General features: G+C 51.0%; 3 protein-coding genes across 4 annotated transcripts in view; 2 read left to right on the forward strand and 1 right to left on the reverse strand.

Annotated features, from left to right (window-relative positions):
- Window positions 1-13,067, reverse strand: part of SRP68 (signal recognition particle 68) — a gene marked incomplete at both ends in the record, with an annotated part of 45,681 nt that extends 32,614 nt beyond the window's left edge. The window contains 3 exons of one of the 2 annotated variants that reach the window (XM_080714258.1): window positions 572-685; window positions 10,951-11,017; window positions 12,872-13,067. In XM_080714258.1, the coding sequence (XP_080570384.1) occupies window positions 572-685; window positions 10,951-11,017; window positions 12,872-13,034 (344 nt within the window). The remainder of the gene's footprint in view (window positions 1-571; window positions 686-10,950; window positions 11,018-12,871) is intronic. The other variant, XM_080714257.1, reaches the window with a different exon arrangement.
- Window positions 13,068-15,622: 2,555 nt separating this feature from the next.
- GALR2 (galanin receptor 2) lies at window positions 15,623-19,449 on the forward strand (the record flags this gene model as incomplete). The annotated part of the gene is given in 6 exon segments (XM_080714137.1): window positions 15,623-15,631; window positions 17,197-17,546; window positions 18,838-19,017; window positions 19,019-19,071; window positions 19,103-19,265; window positions 19,377-19,449. Coding segments are annotated over 6 exon segments (828 nt in total).
- A 1,524-nt stretch (window positions 19,450-20,973) lies between these two features.
- On the forward strand, window positions 20,974-24,697 carry ZACN (zinc activated ion channel; the record flags this gene model as incomplete). The annotated part of the gene is made up of 12 exons (XM_080714138.1): window positions 20,974-21,005; window positions 21,175-21,209; window positions 21,291-21,415; window positions 21,525-21,569; window positions 21,707-21,813; window positions 21,987-22,156; window positions 22,855-22,979; window positions 23,058-23,268; window positions 23,346-23,510; window positions 23,887-24,061; window positions 24,352-24,581; window positions 24,687-24,697. The coding sequence occupies 12 exons, from the start codon at window positions 20,974-20,976 to the stop codon at window positions 24,695-24,697; spliced, it is 1,431 nt and encodes a 476-aa protein (XP_080570264.1).
- Between the last annotated feature and the right edge of the window lie 191 nt (window positions 24,698-24,888).

The following is a 24,888-nucleotide window of genomic DNA, read 5'->3' on the forward strand; positions in this document are numbered from 1 at the left end:
TCTGGGCTATACCCCCAGACCTGTTTTATACTTTATTTAGAAACAGGGTCTCACTAAGTTGCTGAGAGCCTCACTAAGTAGCTGAGGCTGGCTTCGAACCTGTGCGATCCTCCTGTCTCAGCCTCCAAAGCGCAGGGATTACAAGTGTATACTACCACGCCCAGCTCTTCTGAATCTTTTGGGTCAGTGTTTTTACCTTAGAATGCAGGGATAGTAAAAAATGCTCACCACATGGAACTGCTAAGAGAGTCACGTGAGATCAATAACTAAAAAGTCTGACATGAGTTGGGCATGCTGGCGCACTCCTGTAATTCCAGTACTCGGGAGGCTGAGACACGGGTATCACAGATTCAAGGACAGCCTCCGCGAGTAGTGAGACCCTTTATCAACCTAGAGAGCCCTGGCTTCAAAATAAAAATAAAATAGGACTGGGGGTGTAGCTCAAAAGTTAACGTCCCTGGGTTTAACCCCCAATATCACACACACAAAGGTCTGCCATGCCTGACACATGTAGGTACTCCATTAGTGTACTGGCAGGAAGCGCTCAGGGTCTGGCCCTGAGCAGTCATACCTATTATCAGTCAACAGATCTTCAGTTACTTTTTTCCCTGTGAATTTGTGTCTGTTCCCCATTTTGAAGTTTAGCGTTTTCCGAAGACGTCTCTGTCTGCGGGAACAGTAGCCCCTGTAAGAAAACGAACGACATTCATCAGCAGAGATGGTAGTACTTTGGACACAAGATTCTGCAAGAGGGCGCAGCTGGGAGTTGAGTGTTCTACCTGTGGTGAGTACAGATGATACACAACTGCTGACAAACATTTACTGGCAACTAAAACTAGCAGTGTAACACGACTGATGTCACAGAAAAACAGAGACAGAGACACGGTTCTCATTTACAAGGCACCCACGGTCCACGGGGAGAGGACCACGTGAATCAAGAGGCAACCAAGAAGACAGGCGTGGTGGCGCACGCCTATAGACCCAGGATTGGGGAGGCGGAGACAGGAAGATCGCAGGAAGATCAGCAATGAGGAAAACCCTTTTACAAATGTAAAATAAACCGGGCCTGATGGTGCACACCTATAATCCTAGTACCTGGGAGGCTGAGATAGGAGAACTGCATTTTCAAGGACAGCCTCAGCAAGGAGTGAGAATATCATCAACCTAGCAAGACCATTTATTATTATTATTATTTTTTTTTTTTTTTTTTTTTGGTGGTACTGGGGTTCCTGGAAGCCCTTCTACCTCCGGGCTACACTCCCAGACCTATTTTACATTTTTATTTGGAAACAGGGTCTCCTAAGCCAGCATGCGTGGCTGGCTTCGAACCTGCGCGATCCTCCTGTCTCTGCCTCCCAAGCGCGGGGATTACAAGCGTGCGCCACCACGCCCGGCTAGCAAGACCATTTAAAAGTAAAAAATAAGCCGGGCGTGGTGGCGCACGCTTGTAATCTCCGGGCTTGGGAGGCAGAGAAAGTAGGATCGGTGCAGGTTCGAAGGCAGCCTCGCTGGTTTAAGAGACCCTGTTTCCAAATAAAATATAAAAAATAGGTCTGGGAGTGTAGCCTGGAGGTAAAAGGGTTCCATTCCCAGTACCACCAAGTAATAAAAAATAAAAAAAATAAAGTAAAAAATAAAAATAGGGGTGGGGGTGTAGCTCACAGGTAGAATGCTCCTGGGTTTAATCCTCAGTATCAAAAAGAAAAGAAAAAAATAAAGCAAAGCAGTCTCTCTACCTTGAGAAAGTAGATCCTATGAAAAATATACAAATAATAACGTTACTAGAGTCCTAGGCCAGAGACTGAAATTTTGGGGGGAGGGACTAGGGATTGAACCCAGGGGCATTCTACCTCTAAGCTACACCCCCAACCATATTTTATTCATTATTTCAAAACAGGGCCTCACTAAGTTGCCGAGACCCTCTCTGGGTTGCTGAGGCTGGCCATGAGCCTGCGAACCTCCTGTCCCAGCCTCTCAAATGCTGGGACTACAGGCGTGCACCACCATGTCCAGCTGGAGCCCAGTAAACCAGGTCTGGCCACACTAAAAGCCAAGAAGGAAAGGTCTGGTGCAAGCAGGGAGCGATGTTAGTGGCGGGCGTGTGGAAGGCAGAGAGATCACGCCTCACCTAGCTTAGGGCACTCACAGGAGTCGTAGGTTAAGTCGAGGAAGGCCGGGACAGGGGCATGCATATTAGGCACTCTTGGTCAACTGAGGCCGGGCTGGCCACTAGCTCGGCCTGGCTGTGGGAGGTGGCTCCCTGGGGAGCTGTCCTTGTCATCACCACAGGAGAGGCCGCCTCACCTGCGGCTCAAGACCTTTAACCTGTGACCCATGAAGGGCGGCCTGATTCTCACAACACGGCTGTTCATGTTTAGGGGGGCAGCCTCATCGTGGGGTGACGTGACTGCAAGGCTCCACTGTTCCTGCAAGGTGTGGGGCAGCCACTGGAGACTTCCAGGGGTCACCCGGGGCTGGGACAGGGAGACATAGGAGCTGGGAGTCAGATGGCCCTGCAAACCTTGAGCGTTCCTTAGTGACTCTTATCTTGGTGCTCTCAGTCTTGAAAGGGGTAGGAAAGGTTAGGTAATTTAGGGCTAAGAAGGCTTGCGTGACCATGTTTACAATTCTTTCTTTTTTTACTTCTTAGAACTGGGGATTGAACTTAGGGGCATTCTACCTCTGAGCTACACCCCCAGCTACAATTTATTTGTGTTTTATTTATTTATTTATTTTGTGGCACTGGGGGTGGAACCCAGGGGCTTCTTACCTCCGGGATATACTATTTTATATTTTATGTGGAAACAGGGTCTCACTAAGTTGCTGAGAGCCTCACTAAGTAGCCGAGGCTGTCTGCGAACCGCGATCCTCTAGTCTCAGCCTCCCGAATGTTGGGATTACAAGAGTGCACCAACACACCCGGCTTTATTTTTGTTTTGAAACAAGATCTCACTAGGCTAATGAGAATCTGTCTTAGTCTCCTTCTGAAGCTGTCGTTGAACCTATGATTTCTCGTCTCAGCTTCCCAGGTACTGGGATTACAAGCGTGCGCCACCATGCCAGGCTATAAGAATATTTCTTGAGGATTTATTATTAGCCGGGCGTGGTGGCACATGCTTGTAATCCCCTCGCTTGGGAGGCAGAGACAGGAGGATTGTGCAGGTTCGAACGAAAGCCAGCCTCTCTGGCTTATGAGACCCTGTTTCCAAATTAAAAAAAAAAAAAAAAAAATATATATATATATATATATACACACATATATACATATATACACACAAATACATACATATATATATATATATATATATATATATATATATATATATATATATATATATATATATGGTCTGGGAGTGTAGCCCAGAGGTAGAAGGGTTTCCAGGAACCCCAGTACCACCAAAAAAAAATATATATATATATATATTATATATATATTATATATAAATATATATATTTTATATTTTATATTATATATTATATATATATAATTAGAGCTGAGCAGGAATCTGAAAACATATTTAAAATAACGGCAGAATTGCCAAGCTTTATCCATCTTTTAGTTACCCTTGGGCATCTGCAGGCCCAAGTGAAGAATCAGTGCTTTTAGCAAAAGCAGCTTCTAAAACTCTATAAAAATCTTAGAATTAAGCCGGGTGTGGTGGCGCACGCTTGTAATCCCAACATTCAGGAGGCTGAGACTAGAGGATCGCAGTTCGCAGACAGCCTCAGCTATTAGTGAGGCCCTCCACAACTTAATGAGACCCTGTTTCAAAATAAAGAATTAAAAAGAAAAAGCCAGGCGTGGTGGCGCACGCTTGTAATCCCCGCGCTTGGGAGGCTGAGAGAGGAGGATCGCACAGGTTCGAAGCCAGCCTCAGCTACTTATTGAGGCTCTCAGCAACTTAGTGAGACCCTGTTTCCAAATGAAATATAAAAAAATAGGTCTGGGAGGATAGCCCGGAGGTAGAAAGCCCCTGGGTTCCATCCCCAGTACCACCAAAAAAAAAAAAAAAAAATAGGGCAGGGGGTGTAGCTCGGAGGTAGAATGCCTCTGGGTTCCATTCCAGACCCACACACACAAAAAAAAATCTTAGAATTAGCCAGGCATGGTAGCACAAGCTTGTAATCCTAGTACTTGGGAAGCTGAAACAGGAGGATTGCAGGTTCACAGCCAGCCTCAGCTACTTAGTGAGGCCCTTTGCAACTTAGTGAGACCCTGTTTCAAAATAAAAAATGGGCCGGGTGTGGTGGTGCACGCTTGTAATCCCAGCATTCGGAAGGTGGAGACCGGAGGATCGCAGTTTGTGGACAGCCTCAGCTACTTAGCGAGACCCTTTGCAACTCAGTGAGACTGTTTCAAAAAAAAAAAAAAAAAAAAAAGGGCTGGGGGGTTGTTAGGAGGTATAATGCCCCTTGGTTCCATCCCTAGTACCACACACACAAAAAAAAAGAATAAAAAATAAAGCTGGGAGTGTAGCTCAGAGGTAGAATGCCCCTACATTCAATCCCCAATACTGCAAAAAAAAAAAAAAAAAAATTTTTTTAGAATTATTTATTACAAAGCCGGGCGTGGTGGCGCACGCTTGTAATCCCCGCGCTTGGGAGGCAGAGACAGGAGGATCACGCAGGTTTGAAGCTAGCTGTACTGGCTTAAGAGACCCTGTTTCTACATAAAAATGTATAAAATAGGTCTGGGAGTGTAGCCCAGAGGTAGAAGGGCTTCCAGGAACCCCAGTACCACCAAAAAAAAAAAAAAAAAAAAAGAATTATTACAGTCAGGCATGATGGCGCACACTTGTATTCCCAGTACTTGGGAGGCTGAAACAGGAGAATTACACAGGTTTGAGGCCAGCCTCAGCTACTTAATGAGGCTCTCAGCAAATTAGTGAGACCCCATTTCCAAATAAAAAATATAAATAGGTCTGAGAATGCTTTTCAGAGGTAGAAAGCCCATGGGTTCCATCCCCAGTACCACAAACAACAACAAAAAAATTTACTTAATACACTTTTTTTTTCTGGAGGTACTGGGAATTGAACCCAGAGGCATTCTTCCCTCCGAGCTACACCCTCAGCCCTATTTTTTGTTCTTTATTTTGAAACAGGATATAAGTTGTGGAGGGCCTCACTAATTAGCTGAAGGTGACTTTGAACCTTCAATTCTCCTGTCTCAGCCTCCCAAGTACTGGATTGCATGCGTGTTTCCATGCCTGACTACTTAAGATTTCTTTCTTTCTTTCTTTCTTTCTTTCTTTCTTTCTTTCTTTCTTTCTTTCTTTCTTTCTTTCTTTCTTTCTTTCTTGTCAGGGGCATTCGACCTCTGAGCTACACCCCCTGCCCTATTGCTTATTCTTTATTTGGAGACAGGGTCTCACTGAGTTGTGAGGGCCGAAGTGGCTGAGGCTGCCCGCGAGCCTACTGTTTCAGCCTCCTGAATGCTGGGATTACAAGCATGCGCCACCACGCCTGGCTACTTAAGAGATTTCTAGTAAATCAATTGCAAGAGTGCAGTTCAACTCAGCTGCCAGGTAAAAGAAAAAAAAGAAAAAGAAAAGAGAAAAGAAAGGAAAAAGCGAGAGCAGTAAATCCCACCTGACGCAGCAGCCTGGAACGCAGCGCTCGTGTAGATTAGCAACTGCCGAGCGGCAGCAGTTGCTCCCTAGACAAGTCCAGGGCGACTTAGGTCACCCAGTGTACGGCGGCGATAAATGAGCATGTTTGCTAGCAACTGTCAGCCTAGAGAGTAACATTTTCCATGAAAAATCTGTTGTGCAAAGAACAATCTGGAGGAAAACTGTTCTCTCAACGATCAGCAAATTAACAGCTCACTGCTAGAGGACACCTTTTGTCCCCAGTCATCATTTGACCGAAGCACAGAAAATAAGTGCTGTTGATGCGCACGCTTGTAATCCTAGTAGTTGGGAGACCGAGCCAGGAGGAACTCAGGTTCGCAGCCAGCCTCAGCTACTTAGTGAGGCCCAGCACTACTTAGTGAGACTCTGTTTCCAAATAAAGAATAAAAATTAGGGCTGGGGATGCAGGTCGGGGATAGAATGCCTCTTGGTTCCATCCCCAGTACAAGAAAAAAAGTGCTAAGGTTCGCAACCATCAACTGTAACTGACAGCTATGTTAAAAAAGTCAAACCCAGCCGGGCGTGGCGGCGCACGCTTGTAATCCCAGCACTTGGGAGGCTGAGACAGGAGGACAGCACAGGTCCGAAGCCAACCTCAGCTACTTAGTGAGGCTCTCAGCAACTTAGTGAGACCCTGTTTCCAAATAAAGTATAAAACTAGGTCTGGGAGGATAGTCCGGAGGTAGAAAAGCCCCTGGGTTCTACCCCCAGTACCACACACACACAAAAAAAAAAACACAAATTAAGGCCAGGCCCCAGTGCTGCACATAATCCCAGCTACTTGGAAGACTGAGATAGGAGAATCACAAATGCAAGGCCAGTCTAAATAATTTAATGAGGCCCTCTCTCTCTCTCAAAAAAAAAAAAAAAAGTCTAGAGCTAAAGCTTAGTGGTAGAGTGTCCCTGGGTTCAATCTCCAGTAAGGCAAAACAACAACAACAACAACAACAACAACAACAACAACAAAAAAAAAAAAAACAGAAAAAAAATTAGAAGCCAGACGCTGTGGCGCACGCTTGTCATCCCAGCACTCGGGAGGCTGAGACTGGAGGATCGCAGTTTGCGGCCAGCCTCAGCTACTTAGTGAGGCCCTTTACAACCAGTGAGACCCTGTTTCCAAATAAAGAGCGAGGTGGGGGGGCACCCTTGTCATCCCAGCATTCGGGAGGCTGAGACCCGAGAATCACAGTTCGTGGACAGCCCCAGCTCCTTAGTGAGGTCCTCCGCAACTTAGTGAGACTCTGTTTCAAAATAAAGAATAAAAACCGGCAGGGGGTGTAGCTTGGAGGTCCAGTGCCCCAAGCTGTGGCTCATTCCTATAATTAAATACTACAAAGGCGGGGTGTGGTGGCTCATGCTTGTAATCCCAATACTTGGGGGCTAGGACAGAAGGATCACAGGTTCAAGGCTAGCCTCAGCTATTTTGTGAGGCCCTCCACAACTTAGTGAGACCCTGTTTCAAAATAAAGAATAAAAACTAGAGCTGGGGGGTAGCTTGGAGTAGAATGCCCCTGGTTCCTTCCCTAGTACTGAAAAAACAAACCAACAAAAACCCAAAACACCAAGCACAAAATAGAACACACCACTGACACATGCAATGTGGAGAAATCACAAAATGCATTATGTTGAACAAAAGATCAGACACAAAAGGCTGCAGACAGTATAATTCCATGTGTATGGCAGCTGGGGAAAAGCAAGACGGCAGAGACAGTCAGGTCGGTGGCTGCCAGGAGCGAGGTGGGAAGCGGATGCTGACTGCAGCGGAACTTTTCTTGGGGTGTTGGGGGCTGGACTGGGGATTGACCCAAGGACATTCTACCTCCGATCTCAACCCCAGTCCTTTTTATCTTGGAATAGAATCTTGATAAATTGCTGAGGCGGGCCTCAAACTCGAGACTCTGTCTCAACCTCTGAAACACTGGGATTATAGGTACGTGAAACCATGTCTGTTTTCAGGGTGTAACTTTTTGAAATGATGTCATTTTTTTGTGTGTGTATGGTACTGGTGATTGAAGCCAGGAGTATTTTATCGAGCTATAACCCCAGCCCCATTTTATTTTTTACTTTGAAACAGGGTCTTACTAAGTTGCTGAGGTGCTTGCTGAGGCTGACCTCAAAACTGCGATCCCCTTGCCTCAACCACCCAAGTACTAAGATTACAGGCATGCACCACCATGCCTGGCATGAAAATATTTTATGTCTCAACTTGTGTTAGCTACCTAACTACATACATTTATCAAAACTCAAACCTTAGCCGGGCATGGTGGTACATGCTTGTATCCAAATACTTGGGAGGCTGAGATGGGAGGATCGCGGTTCCAGGCCAGCCTCAGCTTACTTAGGCCCTCTGCAACTCAGTGAGACCCTGTTTCAAAATAAAGAATAAAAAATAGGGCTGGGGGTGTAGCTCAGAGGTAGAATGCCCCTGGGTTCTATCCTGGTAACACAACACAACACACACACACACACACACACACACACACACACACACAGAACATGGGCATGGTAGTGCTAAGGTAAGAAAGGAGGACTGTAGTTCAAGGGCAGCCTCAGCAACAGAGTGATTCTCAGCAATGTAGTGAGACCATGTTTTGAAGCAAAAAATAAAAAGGGCTGGCGCACACATGTAATCCCAACATTCAGGAGGCTGAGACCGGAGGATCGCAGTTCACAGACAGCCTCAGCTACTTAGCAAGGCCCTTCAAAACTCAGCGAGACCCTGTTTTAAAAATAAAAAAAGACTAGCCGGGCGTGGTGGCGCACACTTGTAATCCCCACAGTTGGGAGGCAGAGACAGGAGGACCAAGCAGGTTTGAAGTCAGCCTCTCTGGCTTAAGAGACCCTGTTTCCAAATAAAATATAAAATAGGTCTGGGAGTATAGCCCGGAGGTAGAAGGGTTCCATTACCACCAAAAAAATAAAATTAAATTAAAATTAAAACTAAAAAAGACTAAATAATAGGGCTGTGAAGTAGCTTATAGGAAGAATGCCCCTGGGTTCCATTCCCAGTAGCCAAAAAAAATAAATAAAAGGGCTGGGGGTTTAGCTCAGAGGTAGGAGGCCCCAGGTTCAGTCTCCAGCAGTAACACACACACACACACACACACACACACACACACTCTCTCTCTCTCTCTCTCTCTCTCTCTCGAAGAAGAAGAAGAAGAAGAAGAAGAAGAAGAACAACAACAACAACAACAACAACAACAACCAAGCATGCTGGCCATACCTACACTCCCAGCAACTACAAGAGGATTATGAGAAGTCTGAGTTCAGCCAGGGCAATTTAGCAAGACCCTGTCTCAAAATAAAAAATAAAAGGGCTGTGCATGGTTTGAGGACAGCCTCAGCTACCTCGGGAGGTAGAATGCCTCTGGGTTCCATCCCCAGTACCACAGAAAATAAATAAATAAATAAAAAGAGAGAAAAGGGCTAGCTAGATGTGGTGGCACACGCCTGTAATCCCAGTACTTGGGAGGCTGAGACAGGAAGATGGCAGGTTCGAAGCCAGCCTCAGCTACTTGGTGAGGCCCTCAGCAACTTAGTGAGAGCCTGTTTCAAAATAAAGAAAAACAAAGAGAGCTGAGAGTGGAGCTCACAGGTAGAATGCCCTTGGAGTCAATCCCCAGTACCAAAAAAAAAAAAACAAAAACAAAAACAAAAAAAGATACCTTTCCTGGCCCACCCATCGTTAGCTCACCCCTTCCATAGTTCATTTCACCACAGCATGACATGTTTTTTGTTTTTTTGGTGGTACTGGGGGTGGAACCCAGAGGCTTTCTACCTCCAGGCTATACTCCCAGACCTTTTTCATATTTTATTTGGAAAGAGAGTCTCACTAAGTTGCCAAGAGCCTCACTCAGTACCTGAGGCTGGCTTCGAACCCGTGCGATCCTCCTGTCTCAGCCTCCCAAGCGCGGGGATTACAAGTGTGCGCCACCGCGCCCGGCTGACATTTGTTTGTATAATGTGTTCTGTTCATAAATTCCTTGCGATTAAGAATCTTTGTACTATCTAATTTGGGGGGGGGGTTGTGGGTGTAGGGATGGTCTATTTTTGAGCTACACTCCAACCCCTATTATAAAAATTTAAACAGGGTCTAAGTCGCTGAGTGTGGCCACGAACCTGGGATCGTGTGTGTGTCAAGCTTGCCGAGTACTGAGGGTACAGGTGTGCCACTGTGCCCAGCTGTGTCATTTCATGTTCTCTCCTCAAACACTGCTGGGCTCCTGACAGGTGCTCACTGAATTTTTTTTTTTTTTTTTTTTTTGTGGTATTGGGGATTGAACCTGCTACTGGGGGTGTAGCTCGGAGGCATTCTATACCCCCAGCCTTATTTGTTATTCTTTTTTTTTTTTTTGTCGTACTGGGGTTCCTGGAAACCCTTAACTGGTTGTCTCTCTCCGGGCTACACTCCAAGACCTATTTTATATATATATATATAATTTGGAAACAGGGTCACCTAAGCCAGCGCGGCTGACTTGGAACCTGCGTGATCCTCCTGTCTCCGCCTCCCAAGCACGGGGATTCTTTATTTTGAAGAACTTAGTGAGATCCTGTTTCAAAATAAAAAATAAAAAATAGGGCTGGGAGTATAGCTTAGAGGTAGAATGCCCCTGGGTTCCAGCCCTAGTACCATATTAAAAAAAAAAAAAAAAAAAAAAAAAATGCCTCTTGGTTCAATCCTCAGTGCGCATGCACAAAGTACCTACCTTTTTATTTTTATTTTAATTTATTTTATTTTTTTGCAGGCCTGGGGATGGAACCCAGAGGCATTTGATCTCCAGGCTACACCCCCTGCCCAATTTTTTATTCTTTATTATGAAACCGGGTCTCACTGAGTTGCGGAGGGCCTCACTAAGTCGCCGAGGCTGTCCGGGAACTGCGATCCTCCGGTCTCAGCCTGCCAAATGCCGGGATTACAAGCATGCGCCACCACGCGTGACTAAGTACCTACTTTCTTAGAACTGAATTTAAGTCCACTGCTGGACTTTGTAGGTTTACTTCTTTGTTTGTGTGGTACTGGGAATGGAACCAGGGGCATTCCACCTCCAAGCTACACCTCCAACCCTGTATTTTTTTGAAACAGTTCTCACTAAGTTGCAGATGGCCTCGCTAAGTTGCAGATGGCCTCACCAAGTTGCTAAAGCTGTCTGCAAACTTGTGATCCTCCTGTTTCTGCCTCCCAAGTACTGGGATTCCAAGTCTGTGCCATCACACCTGGTTTGTAGGTTTACTTTCTGATATAGCAGAGTAAGTTGGATATGAAGAAAAGCAAACCAAGTTTGAAAATCTCACAATATATCTTGTGCATGACACTTACCTGTACCTCTGAAAATCTCCATGCCGTAAACCATGCTGTTGCTGGGATTCCTTAATAATCTGAAGAACTAGAGCCAAGATTAAGGAAAAGCTTAAAATGGTAAGAATCCAAATACATCAATATCCATACCATTATTTGTGTCAAAGCTCAAAACATTAAATGTTTGTGGAACTTGTTGCATTAACTAGTGAAATATTTTGTAACATAGGACTTGTCATGGTACAAGGCTCTGTTTGCAAAAAAGTTGATTGCCTGAACTGTAACTATTTTCAAACTAAAAAAGGAAGGGATTACTAGCCACTGGGGATTGCTGGAACTCAACAACTTAAAATAAATCTGCCGGATTCCCAATGCTGACTGTAACTGGGGCAGCTCCCACTGATCTACACCTACACCCTACATTTTATTAATTCAAACAGAATCAGATAATAAATGAGGTGGACTACAGTCTATTTGCCTTCTACACCTGTCAAATTTAACTTTAACAACTGCAATGCTTCCAGAGCATATGATTAGCATATTAACCAAGCTAGGCCACAGTTTCCATCAAAAAATTAAAGTCTTTCTTTTAAAAGAACCCCCTGAGCCGGGCGTGATGGCGCACGCTTGTAATCCCTGCGCTTGGGAGGCGGAGACAGGAGGATCGCGCAGGTTCGAAGCCAGCCGCGTGTGGTGGCTTAGGAGACCCTGTTTCCAAATAAAAAATATAAAATAGGTCTGGGAGTGTAGCCCAGAGGTAGAAGGGCTTCCAGGAACCCCAGTACCACCAAAATAATAATAATAATAATAATAATAATAATAATAATAATAATAATAAAATAAATAAAAGAACCCCTGACCAGACAGGCTTGGTGGTGCATGCCAGTAATCCCAATACTTGGGAGGCTGAGACAGGAGGATTGCAGGTTCTAGGACAGCCTCAGCAACTTAGTGAGACCCTGTTTCAAAATAAGAAATAAGAAGGACTGGGGATATAGCTCAGAGATAGAAGATCCCTGGGTTCAATCTCCTTTTTTTTTTTTTTTTTTTTTTTTTTTTTGCAGTACTAGGGATGGAACCCAGGGGCATTCTACCTCTGAGAAACACCCCTAGTCACAATTTTTTATTCTTTATTTTTGAAACAGGGTCTCACTGAGTTGCAAGGGGCCTCGATAAGTAGCTGAGGCTGGTGGTGAACCGCGATTCCCAAGTCTCCGCCTCCTGAATGCTGGGATTACAAGTGTGTGCCACTGCGCCTGGGAATCCCCAACATTGGAAAAAAAAATAAAATAAAGCCATAAACTAGTGTCACAAGCACGCAACTGAGATGCACACTAACAAAAACTAGAAACCAATTCCTCCGGCTCTCCTAAAGACTTCCCCCAGGCTTAAAATGCCAACAGGGCCATTAGGAAACCACGCAAGTGGTATTAACAAGTTGTGGCCATTTACACTCCAAATGGCAAGAAGCTTTTCATCGCAGCGGTCTATCTGTACCTCCACTTCCAAAGCGCCAGGCTGTCATTTTCACTCATCACTCTATGACAGCTGTCAGACAAGAGTCAAGCCCCAACGTCAAGCCTACAGTTTCCTCTTCCCAGTTCGATGGCACAAGGTAGCAAGGCAGGAGCCCAGTGGGGGTGGCCAGCCGTCCAAGTCGGCACAAGCCCTCCAAACGGGCAACTGCGGGGCAACAGGCGAAACCTGCCCAGTGTCCCTGTGCCACCTGGGAGACGTCCCCACGCTGGAGGGCGACAGGTATGCCAGGAGAGACCAGTCGACAGAGAGAACCCGCACCTTGCCGAACCAAAACGTAAGGACAAGAGAAACTGCCGCCCTCGCCCCCTGCGGCCCCGGACGTGCCGGCGCCGCCGCCTCTCCCGCCCCCAGCCCTGCAGATCGACACGTAGTCATTGCGAGTTAGGCCATTACTCCAGGATACTCTCCAAGCTCAGGCTATCCCCGAACTCCTTGTTTGCCTTCGATCCGGCCGAAGGGCGCTCGTTTTCTTTATTTTCCTCTCCTCCGGCACCTCGTCCCCCGCCGCTGCCGCTGCTGCCACCGCCGCTGCCGCCGCCACCCGAAACCTGCTTCTCAGCAGCCATCTTGCCCCCGCGCCGCAGAGCATGACGGGATAGAGGAGGCGGGACGACCGGGGCGGGCCAGAGCGGGACCTGCCCCGCCGGGGCTGATGGGATAGGGGCGGACTGTGACGCTCCACGCTCGCGGAGCCTGGGGTTGGAGTGCGCCTGCGCGTCGGCTTGGCTGGCGGAGCTGCGAAGCTTTGCGGGCGAGGCTGCGGGCTGGCGGACGCGGGCGGAGCGTGATTGCTGAGGCCCACCTCCTACATCCCTGCAAGTGGGTTCTAGCCCCCCTCCTGACGAACCTGGCGCGGTGTCACAAGCCTGTAATCCCAGCACTTGGGAGTTTTACACAGCGGGATCACAGGTTCGAGGCCAGCCTCAGCAGTTTAGCGAGCTTCTCTTCCGGTCTCCCCCTCCGGAATGCTGGGATTACAAACGTGCATCACCGCAACCCGGCACCCCAGCCCTATTTTTTTTATTCTTTATTTTGAAACAGAGTCTCAGCAAATTGCAGAGGGCCTCACTAGGTTGCTGAGGCTGACCTCGAACCTGCAATCCTCCTGTCTCAGCGTCCCAAGTACTGGGATCACAAACGTGCCCCACCATGCTCGGCTCTTCCGTGATTTTTTTTTTTTTCATCTAAACATTTAAAGTAAGTATTTTAGCAGCCGGGTATGGTGGCGCACGCTTGTCATCTCAGCATTCGGGAGGCTGAGACTGGGGGGATGTTGGCAGACAGCCTCAGCTACTTACTGAGGTCTTTTGCAAATCAGTGAGACCCAGCTTCAAAATAAAGAATAAAAAATGGGGCTGAGGATATAGCTTGGAGGTAGAATGCCCGTGGGCTCCATCTCCAGTACTGAAACAAACAAACAAATAAAAATAAATAAATAAAATAGGGCTGGGAGTATAGCTCAGAGGTAAGAATGCCCCTGGATTCAATCCTCAGTAACACACACACATACACACACACACAATTATTTTAGCTAGGTGTAAATGCACATATCCCTGAAATCACAGTACTTGGAAGGCTGAGACAGGAGGATCACAGGTATGAAGACAGCCTCAGGAGGTGAGACTTATTTTCTTTTTTCGGGTCTAGGGATGGAACCCAGGGGTATTCTACCTCCAAGCTACACCCAGCCCTATTTTTTATTTATTTTTATTTTTATTTTTTGGTGGTACTGGGGGTGGAACCCAGGGGCTTTCAACCTCTGGGCTATACTCCCAGACCTATTTTATACTTTATTTGGAAACAGGGTCTCACTAAGTTGCTGAGAGCCTCACTAAGTAGCCGAAGCTGGCTTCGAACCTGTGCGATCCTCCTGTCTCAGCCTCCCAAATACTGGGATTACAAGCGTGTGCCACCACACCCGGCTAGCATGGAATAATTTAGAGACACTTTAAAAAATAATCCATCCCCAATACCGCTAAATAAATAAATAAATAAGCCGGGCATGGTGGCACATGCTTGTAATCCCAGCATTCGGGAGGCTGAGACAGGAGGATCGCGGTTTGCGGACAGCCTCAGCTACTTAGTGAGGCCCTTTGTAACTCAGACCCTGTCTCAAAATAAGCTCTTCCTTTATTCTTCTTTCTCTCTCTCCCCCTCTGTCTCTTTCTCTCTTTCTTTCTCTTTCTTTGTTTCTTCCCTTCATGTCCGCCCCTCCAATAAATCTCTTGGCTACAAAAAAATAAATAAATAAATAACAAATAAATAAAATAAAAAATAGAGCTGAGGGTGTAGCTTGAAGGTAGAATGCCCCTGGGCTCCATCCCCCATACTGCAAAAACAAAACAAAAAAAGTATAAAATAGAGCTGAGGGTATAGTTCAGGGGTATGATACCTTTGGGTTTAATCTTCAGTGCCACAAAATAAAATAATAATGAATAAAATAAAATATAGGTATGGTGGTGCATGCCTGTAATCACAGTACTTGGGAGGCTGAGACAAGAGGATCCCAGGTTCAAGGATAGCTTTAACAAGTAGTGAGACTCTCATCAACCTAGTGAGGCCCTGTTTCAAATTAAAAATAAAATAGCCAGGCATGGTGGCTCATGCTTGTAATCCTAGTACTTGGGAGGCTTAGATAGGAGGAGTGCAGGTTCGCAGCCAGCCTCAGCTACTTAAGACAGGCCCTCTGCAATTTAGTGAGACCCTGTTTCAAAATAAAGAATAAAAAACAGGGCTGAGATGTAGCTCAGGAGTAGAATGCTCCTGTGTTCCTTCTCTAGTACTGCAAAAATAATAAATAATAAATAAATAAAATAGGGCTGGGGTGCAGCTAGGATGTAGAATAGCCCTGGGCTCAATTGCCAGTAAAACACACACACACACATACACACACACACACACACACACACACACATACACACACACACATAAATAAATTAAATAATAGCCGTAAATAGCTGGAGGTACAGCGGTACAGCTCAGAGGTAGAATGCCCCTAAATTGAATCCCCAGTACCACACAAAATACAAATAAAAAGGGTTGAATGTAGTTAGGTGGAATGACCCTGGGCTTAATTGCCAGTACCAAAAAGAGGAGCAGCTCACAAACCCCACGGTTATCAACTTTCTGTTGAACGAGTAGGCAGGGTAGGGGTATGAACAAGGTTTCCCTACCAAGAAAAGCTGGTGAGTGGGTTTCTGAGAGTTTGAGAGCCTGGGGACAAAGTAAAAAAGAACATTCCTGCTTGGAACCAGTTAAATGGCCCCCAAAGCTGTAAAGGCTGCAGGTAGTGATTTTCTGACCCAGGGAGCTAGAAAGCCTCAATCCTATACACACAGCAATGGCCCACTGTCACAAACGCTTGATGCCAAAGTAAGTACTTAACAAATACTGCGACCTAAACACCACCCAGAAAAACACTGCTGGAATATGGAACTCTGCCATTTTGAATTTCTTCAGTTTCCCTTTGGATAGAGTGGAAAAGATTTCGTTCATAGGGTATGGAGATGCATACCTGTAATCCCAGTAGCTGGGAGGCTAAGGCAGGAGGATCTCAGCCTGGAGGCCAGCCTCGGCAACTTAGTGAAATCCTGATTCAAAATAAAGACTAAAAGCCAGGTGAGGTGGCGCACGCTTATAATCCCAGCATTCTGGAGGCTGAGACAGGAGGATCACAGTTCACCAACAGCCTCAGCTACTTCTTAGCGAGGCCCTTTGCAACTCTGAGACCCTGTTTCAAAATAAAGAATAAGCCAGGCACAGTATCACATGCTTGTAATCCCAGCATTCGGGAAGCACAGACCGGAGGTTCGCGGTTCGTGGACAGCCTCAGCTACTTAGCGAGGCCCTTCGCAACTCAGTGAGACCCTGTTTCAAAATAAAGAATAAAAACAGGGCAGGGGGTGTAGCTCAGAGATCGAATGTCCCTGGGTTCCATCCCCAGACCTGCAAACAAAACAAAAACAAAACAAAACAACAACAACAACAAACAAAAAAAAACCATTGGAACCCTTTAAGAAGGAAGTGTTCCCATCCCACACTACAGCTGAGGAATTGAGGCCCAGCAACCAAGGACGGAGGCTGACACGCAGTAGATGCTCAACAAATACTGATTTAATAGGTGGGGGAAAGTCCAGTGAGTATGAGAAGAGAAAGAGGTGAATCTAAGATACCTTCAGAAACCTCCTTTCCTGCCTGGTGCTGAATGACTGTAATTCTAGTACTTGGGAGGCTGAGACAAGAGGATCTCAGGTTGGAGGACAGCCTCGGCTACTTAGTGAGACCTTGTTTCATAATAAACAATAAGCCTGGCCGCACACTCTTAATCACAGTACTTGGGAGGCCGACACAGGAGGATCGCGGTTCGCAGCCAGCCACAGCTACTTAGTGAGGCCCTCGCAACTCAGTGAGGCCCTGTTTCAAAATAAAAAATAGGGCTGGAGGTGTGGCTTGGAGGTAGAATGCCCCTGGGTTCCATCCCCAGAAACACAAAATTAGTAATAATAATAATAATAATAATAATAATAAATAAATAAAAAGAGAAAGAAAAAAAAGCTCTTTTCTGTTTCCCCATCACTACTCACCAAGTTCCTGAGAGCCCGACGCTCCCAGGAATTGGAAGTGGACGAGGCGGGGAGCGCCCTGGCAAGCCATCCCACTTGGCCAGTTTTGGGAAGATCCTGCGGTCGCCTCCTCCCCTCCTGGGCGGGCGCGGCCTCCCTTCTCCAGGGCATCCAGCGGGCTGCGGGCCCTCGCTCTTCCCCTGGCCCCGCACCCGGCGGCTCGGCCCTTGTGCCCCTGCTCTTTGCCCCCATCTTCCTCGTGGGCACCATGGGCAACGCGCTGGTGCTGGCCATGCTGCTGCGCGGCGGCCAGGCGGTCAGCACCACCAACCTGCTCATCCTCAAGCTGGGCGCGGCCGACCCGTGCTTCATTCTGTGCCACGTGCCCTTCCAGGCCACCATCTACACCCTGGACGGCTGGGCGTCCGGCCGGGTGCTCTGCCAAGCTGTGCACGTCCTCGTCTTCCTCGCCATGCACGCCAGCAGCTTCACGCTGGCCGCCGTCGCCCTGGACAGGTAGGTGAGCGAGCGCCCTGGAGCTGGGCATCCCGGGCACCCACGGGTTGGAGAAGACGCGAAGGCGGCTGAGGGCCCGGGGGCACTGAAAGACGGGCGGGCGCGGAGAAAGAGGGGTTTAAAAATGGGGGGCCGCGGTGTCCTCGGTTGGGTGCGTCCTCGGGCTGGAGACCTCGGCTCTCCAGCGCCGCCCACCCCCACCGAGGTGTCCTCCATACCCAGCGATTGCGCGCGCGTCCTCGCGCTTGGGCTTACTGTCCCTGTGAGGCCGGGGTGGGAGAGATGGCAGTGCCCGATTTGCAGAAGAGATCGAGTTCGAGGGGACTCGCCCAGAGCCGTCATCGCGGGCGTAAACAGAACCCTGCGTCTCCTAACGCCACCCATCTCTGGCGCCCCGGCCTCGCTCGCCTCCGGCCTTGGTTTGGTGGTTTGACGCAGTCGGCTCCGGGCTGGACTGTGCAACGTGGGTCCGTGGCAAGCACGCACGCCAACGTCCGAGCGAGCGTGCTGGAGAGTCCCCAGCTCCGTCCCAGCTCTACAATCCCCCACCTCTGGGTGGTGGGTATGGGGTCAAGGACTGGGAGAGGAGCACCCCTCGGGTCCTTCTTCCTGAGTACAGCGAAAGGTGCCTTTTGGAGAACGCCACACTCAGGTGGGGCTGGAAAGGATCTCAGGAGGGTCCTGGGAGGAAATCCAGGTCTACCCCACACCTCTGGGCCTCCCCTGGAGGTGTGGCCACGTTCCCTTAAGCCTCCCATTTGGGCATGTCCCTGTCTTCTCCAGGCTGTCCCCTACAGCCTCAGGTGCCGGGTTCTGCCTCCTGGGTACCAGCTTCCCAGAGCCCCAGAGCAAATTCTCCAACTGTTAGCCAAGGTGGCTTTGGGGTGCCTTCCCGGGTGGAGTATGTCGGCAGAGGAGAGCCCTTCCTTTTATTTATTTATTTTGGTGGTACTGGGGGTGGAACCCAGGGGCTTTCTACCTCTGGGCTACACTCCCAGACCTATTTTATATTTTTATTTGGAAACAGGGTCTCACTAAGTTGCCGAGAGCCTCGCTAAGTAGCCGAGGCTGGCTTCGAACCTGCGCGATCCTCCTGTCTCCGCCTCCCCAGCGCGGGGATTGCAAGCGGGTGCCCTTCCTGCTGTCGGGTTGGGTCACGTTTTGGTCTCAACTGAGTCGTCGGGCGGGCGCCCTGGGCAAACCTGGCCTGCGGGACCTTCCTGGTGAGCGGGGCCGGGGTGCAGGGGCTCGCCCGCTCACCCGACGCCCACCCTCTCCATCTGGCCCGCAGGTGCCTGGCCATCCGCTACCCGCTGCACTCCCGCGAGCTGCGCACGCCCCGGAACGCACTGGCGGCCATCGGCCTCATCTGGGGGCTGGCGCTGCTGCTCTCGGGGCCTTACCTGAGCTACTACCGCCAGTCGCAGCTGGCCAACCTGACCGTGTGCCACCCCGCGTGGAGCGTGCTACGCCATGAACCTCTGCACCTTCCTCTTCAGCCACCTGCTGCCGGTGCTGGTCCTCGGCCTGACCTCCGCGTGCACCTGCGCTCCCTCTGGCGCACCTGGTGTCCTACGCCAACTCCTGCGTCAACCCCATCGTCTACGCGCTGGCCTCCTGGCACTTCTGCAAAGGCTTCCGCCAGGCCTGCTGGAGCTCAGTCCAGCGACCTGAGCGAGGTGCCCCGACGGTTAATGCGCCCTGCAGGCACCTCGGGGTGTGCGTGGGGAGGGGGTGCCTCCGATGCCAAAAGGCTGCAGGTTGAGGACTGTTCGTTTCGTTGATTAAATTTGCACACCGTTTCACCTGCGGTGACCTCTGTGTCTCCAGATTGCTTTGGGACTTCACAGGGCGGCCCCTGCTGCTGGATGTTCGGTGCTACTTCGCTGAGCTTTTGGAATAATGCAGCCTGGTTAAAAAACAAACAAACAAACAAAAACAATAAAAACCCTAACTGAAGTTGGGGGACCGAGGACCACCAAAGGCTCTGTGTTTGTGCTGGTGTGTGTGTCGGGGGGGGGGGCTACTGGGAATTAAGCCCCAGCGTATTCTGTCTCTGAGCTACACCTCCAGTTCTATTTTATTTTGAAACAGGATCTAGGTTGCAAAGGGCCTGAGTTACTGAGGCTGGCCTGTGATCCTCCTGTCTCAGCCTCCCAAGTACTGGGAATGCAAGCGTGCTCCACTGTGCCCAGCCAGAGGCATGTATTCTGAGTTGGATCAGGTCGGCTGTGACAGTTGGAGTATTCAAGTGCCTTTTGGGTCCTCGCTTGCTTTTGGCTTCCTGGGCCCGAGTCTGGACAGTCCTTCTTGGTTTCTGCGCACTTTTGACCTTGGCAATTTATTGTCTGGCTACAGCTGGGCAGGATCAGGTCTCTGGCATTCCAATTTCTACTTGGAGGTAAGAAATTTCAACCAGCCCCGCCCTTCCCCAAAACGCTGGTTTGGGGCAAGCTGAGCATCCAGTGGGAAAACAGGAATACCCCAGGGCTGTGCTCATGAGCTGGCCCCGACCCGTCCCTGGGTTTGCCTACTCCCAGAGCTTCTGAGCCAAAGATCGGATCAGTACTGATGGATGTGGCGGCCCACACCTGTAATCCTTGTACTTAGGAGGCAGAGATACGTTTAAGGCCAGACCCTTGGAAACTTAACAAAACCCTCTTTCAAAACAATAAGTAAGCCGGGCGTGGTGGCGCACGCTTGTAATCCCCGTGCTTGGGAGGCTGAGACAGGAGGATTGCCCAGGTTTGAGGCCAGCCGCACTGGCTTAAGAGACCCTGTTTTCAAATAAAAAATATAAAAATAGGTCTATAGGTCTGGGAGTGTAGCCCGGAGGTAGAAGGCCTCTGGGTTTCATCCCAAATACCACCAAAAAGAAACAAACAAACAAAACAAGTAAAAAATAGGGCTGGGCATGGTGGTGCACCCTTGTAATCCTCACTCTTGGGGGGAGGGGCTGAGACAGGAGGATTGAGCAGGTTCGAAGCCAGCCTCAGCCGGCTTAAGAGACCCTGTTTCCAAATAAAATATAAAATAGGTCTGGGAGTACAGCCCTGAGGTAGAAAGCCTCTGGGTTCCATCCCCAGTACCACCAAAGCCCACTAAGGGAGCTGAGGCAAGCCTGGACCCTCACCGTCCCCTACTCGGTCCCTCCAATCAGGACCCAGGTCTCAGGCCACTTTTGGTTTTTTCTGCACCTTGTGAAACCTGCCTAAGGACCCAGGCCCTTTTTTAATTTTTTTTTTTTTTAATTTGGAAACAGGGTGTCACTAAGTTGCTGAGAGCCTCACTAAGTAGCTGAGGCTGGCTTCAAACTTGCGCGATCCTCCTTTCTCAGCCTCCCAAGCGCGGGGATTACAAGCGTGCGCCACCACGCCTGGCTCCCTTAGTGGGCTTTGAACGGGACACTGGTTTCCAGCTGGTGGAAATGGAGCGAGACAGAGAAGAGGCAGGTGCAAGGTGGGTGGGGCTGGGCCCTGGGCTTTGTCTCTGGGCATTTGCGGAACTGGGTGGAGGTTGCTAAGTCTGGGGCCGAGTCCTTGGACAGAGCACCTGCCCCTCTCTGGCGGCTCAGACCACTGAGGATGGCTCTCTGGCTCCTGATCTCTTTCGCCCTTCTCGGTTTCAGCACCACCCAGCCCTCAGTGCAGGAGCCTAGCCTCCGTGAGTCCCGGTTGGTAGGTGGATGGCTAAGGTTGTAGGCTTTGGGATGGGCACAGGGTAACCTCCCCTCCCCCTCTTCAGCCTGGCTGCACGCCCTCAGCCTCAATTCCTCCGTGGAGGCTATGGACGCCATGCAGATTCCGAGCAACGGAAGCGCACCCCTGCTAGTGCGTGCGTTTGTGTTCGTGGCCAACGTGTTCAACGTGGTAAGTGCCCTCAGGCCTCGCACCCCCAGTGCTGAGTCAGGGAAGGACTCGGCCCCCGTGGTGCTGGAGCCTCCTGCCTCCTGTCAGCCGCCGCTGCTCCTCTCCCCAGGACATCCTGCGGTACACTGTGTCCTCCGTGCTGGTGCTGAGGCTGGTGAGCTCCCATCCCGGGGGGAGGCGGCACACGAGTGGCTCGCCCAGCTCTGAGCACCGGCTGCCCTGCTGTCACCCTGCTGAGCTGGGGGCATGGGTATGCAGAGAGCGGGGCTCAGTGGCATCCCTGTGCCCCAGTCCTGGCTGGACGATCGCCTGGCCTGGAATGCCAGTGCACATTCGCGGCGTGCGGTCACACTGCCCAGGGACTCCCTCTGGACGCCGGAGCTCACCATCCGGGAAGCGTAAGTGAGGCTGTTCACAGCCCAGTGACCCGGTGGTCCTCCTCCTCTCCCCCCATGTAGAGCCTGAGGCCTTCCTAGTGAGCACTCCTCTCTTGGTGGCCTCCGCTGCCACCTGGAGGGAGTGTCCTCTGTCCCCGGGGTTGGGGCTCTGGCACCTTTCTCTGCCCCTGCAGGCTCTGGGTGGACTGGAAGGACCCGAGCCCACAGGCCCGAGTGAAGCAAGATGGCCAAGTGGAGCTGAACCTGGCTCTCACCACGGAGACCAACTGCGACTTTGAGCTGCTCCGCTTCCCCAGAGACGAGAGCGACTGCAGCCTCAGCTTCTACGCGCTCAGCAACACCGGTGCTGCAGGGTGGAGGGGAGGGGGCTTGTCTCCTGGACCTGGACCCCGGGGTCCGAGTTCAGACCAGTCTAGGCCAGGCTGAGGCCTCCCACTCCAGCTAGCGGGTTTCCCACCCACTGCCCCCTTCAGGGTCACGGTTCCCAGCATACTGCAGATGAGCCCACAATCCTGGGGGCCTGGTCACTTCAGTCTCTCCCCAGAGCAACTGACCCCAACAGTCGAGGCAAAACTGTAGCAGCTGGGCTACTTGTGTTGAGCCCAGAGGTCCAGGGTGCTGTGGCCTCAGTCACGAAGGTCACAGAAAGGGAAGTCCCCATAAAACCCCACAAACCCACCATGGGACATCGAAATCGGGAGACGTCCCACCCTCCCATGCATCCCTTCTTTCCATGAAAGGCCACAGCCACTGCCCCAAGGCCCTAATGCTTCCCGTGAGATGAAGCACCAGCGGTGAGTCTGTGACCGGTCCCCGCCATCAAGCGGCGCAAAGCGTGTTTATTTTTACAACGAAAACTCAGCTCTTCACTGGTAAGGCCATTCCTTTGGCCGGAGACGCTGAGCTGTTATGAGAGGTTTGGGGCCACTCTCATCCCCCAGCCATATGAAGACATCTTCCAGATGGTCTGTCCTTATTCCCACAAAATCGAGGCAGCAGGATCTCTTTTCCTGGGTCACCCTGTCACCCGCTCCCTTTCAGAGACGGAGCTGGAGTTCCAGGCCCAGGCGGTCAATGAGATTGTAAGCGTCAAGAGGGAGTATGTGGTTCTTGGCGTGAAAACCCAAGTCATACCCCACCACCAGGTACCCAGCTTCCAGGTGATGGTGAGTACGACTGGGGAGGGCTGGCGGAGGCTGGACACCGTCCCTCGGCTGCCCGCCGCCGCCTCCCTTCCCTTCCAGCTGAGCCTGAAGAACACGGCGCTGAAGTCCATAATAGCGCTGCTGGTGCCTGCGGAGGCGCTGCAGCTGGCGGACGTGTGCGGGGGCCTGCTGCCCCTGCAGGCCACCGAGCGCATCGGCTACAAGGTGACGCTGCTGCTGAGCTCCCTGGTCTTCCACTCCTCCCTGGTGCAGGGCCTGCCCAGCTCCTCCTCCTGCAACCCACTGCTCAGTAAGCCTGCTCCCTGCCCGGCACCCGCCCGCCTGAGCCCCGCGCAGCGGCTGGCCTGACGCCCCTCCCGCCTCCAGTTCACTACTTCACCGTGCTGCAGCTGCTGCTCTTCCTCAGCACCACGGAGACGGTGCTGCTGGCCGGGGTGCTGGCCCGGCAGAGCCGTGAGGACAAGGGCATCACGAGCCCAGGCCCCCAAGGAGAACCGAGAGATAAGGATGACCCAGGGCCTGACCCTGCAGGTGGGCAGGGCCCCTTGGGGGGCGAGGCCTGAGCCTGGGGCAGGCGGGCGGTGCCTTGGTAGCTGGGTATGTAGGCGGCTCTGCTGGCTGTACTGGCCCCAGGAAGAAGCGGACGTGTGCAGTGGGGAGCCAGCCTGGACTCCCTACAGGCCCATGTGACCTCAGACCCCTGAGATGCCCCTGGGCCTTGCAGAGCTCTCTAGGAAGGCAGTCCCTTCACTGGAGGTGGCCGGACGGGTCACACTCAAACTCATTAGCTGAGATCCTTGAGGAAGGGAGAATATAGGCTGGTAACTCTTGGGGTTCACCCTCCCACCCTGGAAGAGGGTGTCGAAGAGCCCCTTAACAGCTTCTTTCGCTGATTCTCTCCCCACAGCCACCCCCAAACGAGGAAAGGGGTCCAGGAGGAGCTGGGCCGTGGCCGCTGACCACACGTTCTTCCTTGTGTATGTGGCCAGCGTGGTGTGCAGCCAGGTTATCTTTGCCGGAATCTGGATGTGGGCGACGTGCAAATCGGCCCCACCCCCTGGCGAGGGTGTCCCCCATGGGGGGCACAGGCCATGACGGGGCAGCACCCAGGGCTACAGATCTGTGGCTCCCCGAGGCTGAGGAGGGCGAGGACAGGGTTTCTGGAGGGGGGGGCAGCTCTCTTCTCTCACTGTGAAGGGCCCCGGCCATCCTGCGCTTTCCCTTCTGTGCGCACACAAGCAAAGTGTGAAATAAACTCATCACCAAGTGCAGTGCACCGCGGGGCGTGGCCTCCACTGATCCCGGCTGCTCACGGGGCTGAAGCCGGCACAGCCCGACTTCACACCCTTGACCCCGCTTTGCTCCTCCGCAGCTCGTCTTCACCCGCCGCCTCCCACCCACACGCGTGCAGCTGCTACCTGTTCCTGGGCACCGATGCCCGGGGCCGGGGACCAGGCCCCCAGCTGCCAGCCCCGGAGGATGGGTCAGAGCTTTCTCCCAACGCCCCCTGCAGTGTGCTGGACCTAGGAGGGAAAGGGGAGAACACTCCTCCCCACCCCTACACGTCTCCTGGGAGAGGGGACGTCCCCGGAGCTCAGGACTGTGGGCGATGCACTGGAGGGGGCGATCCTGATCACACTGCGGTGTGGCCTGCTCCTCCGAGCCCTCGCCACATTTCCAGGCTGAAAGGGAGCTCTCCATTCCCAGCTCTGGGCTAGGCTAGGGTCAGGGTCTGCCCTCCTGCTCCTGACAGCTGGGGACATGGTCTTCTGTCTTCCTTTTCTCCTCTTCTGTCTCAGAAGCCGCCACATGGTCCCTGCCAGCTGCGCTCAGTCACAAAACTCAAGGTGTGAAGAGCCCTGGAGTTCGGCTTGGTGGGGAACAGAGGACGTGGGGAAGCAGCAGACAC

The sequence above is a fragment of the Muscardinus avellanarius genome (assembly GCF_963383645.1).
Source record: "Muscardinus avellanarius genome assembly, chromosome: 16".
NCBI classification, from domain to species: Eukaryota; Metazoa; Chordata; class Mammalia; order Rodentia; family Gliridae; genus Muscardinus; species Muscardinus avellanarius.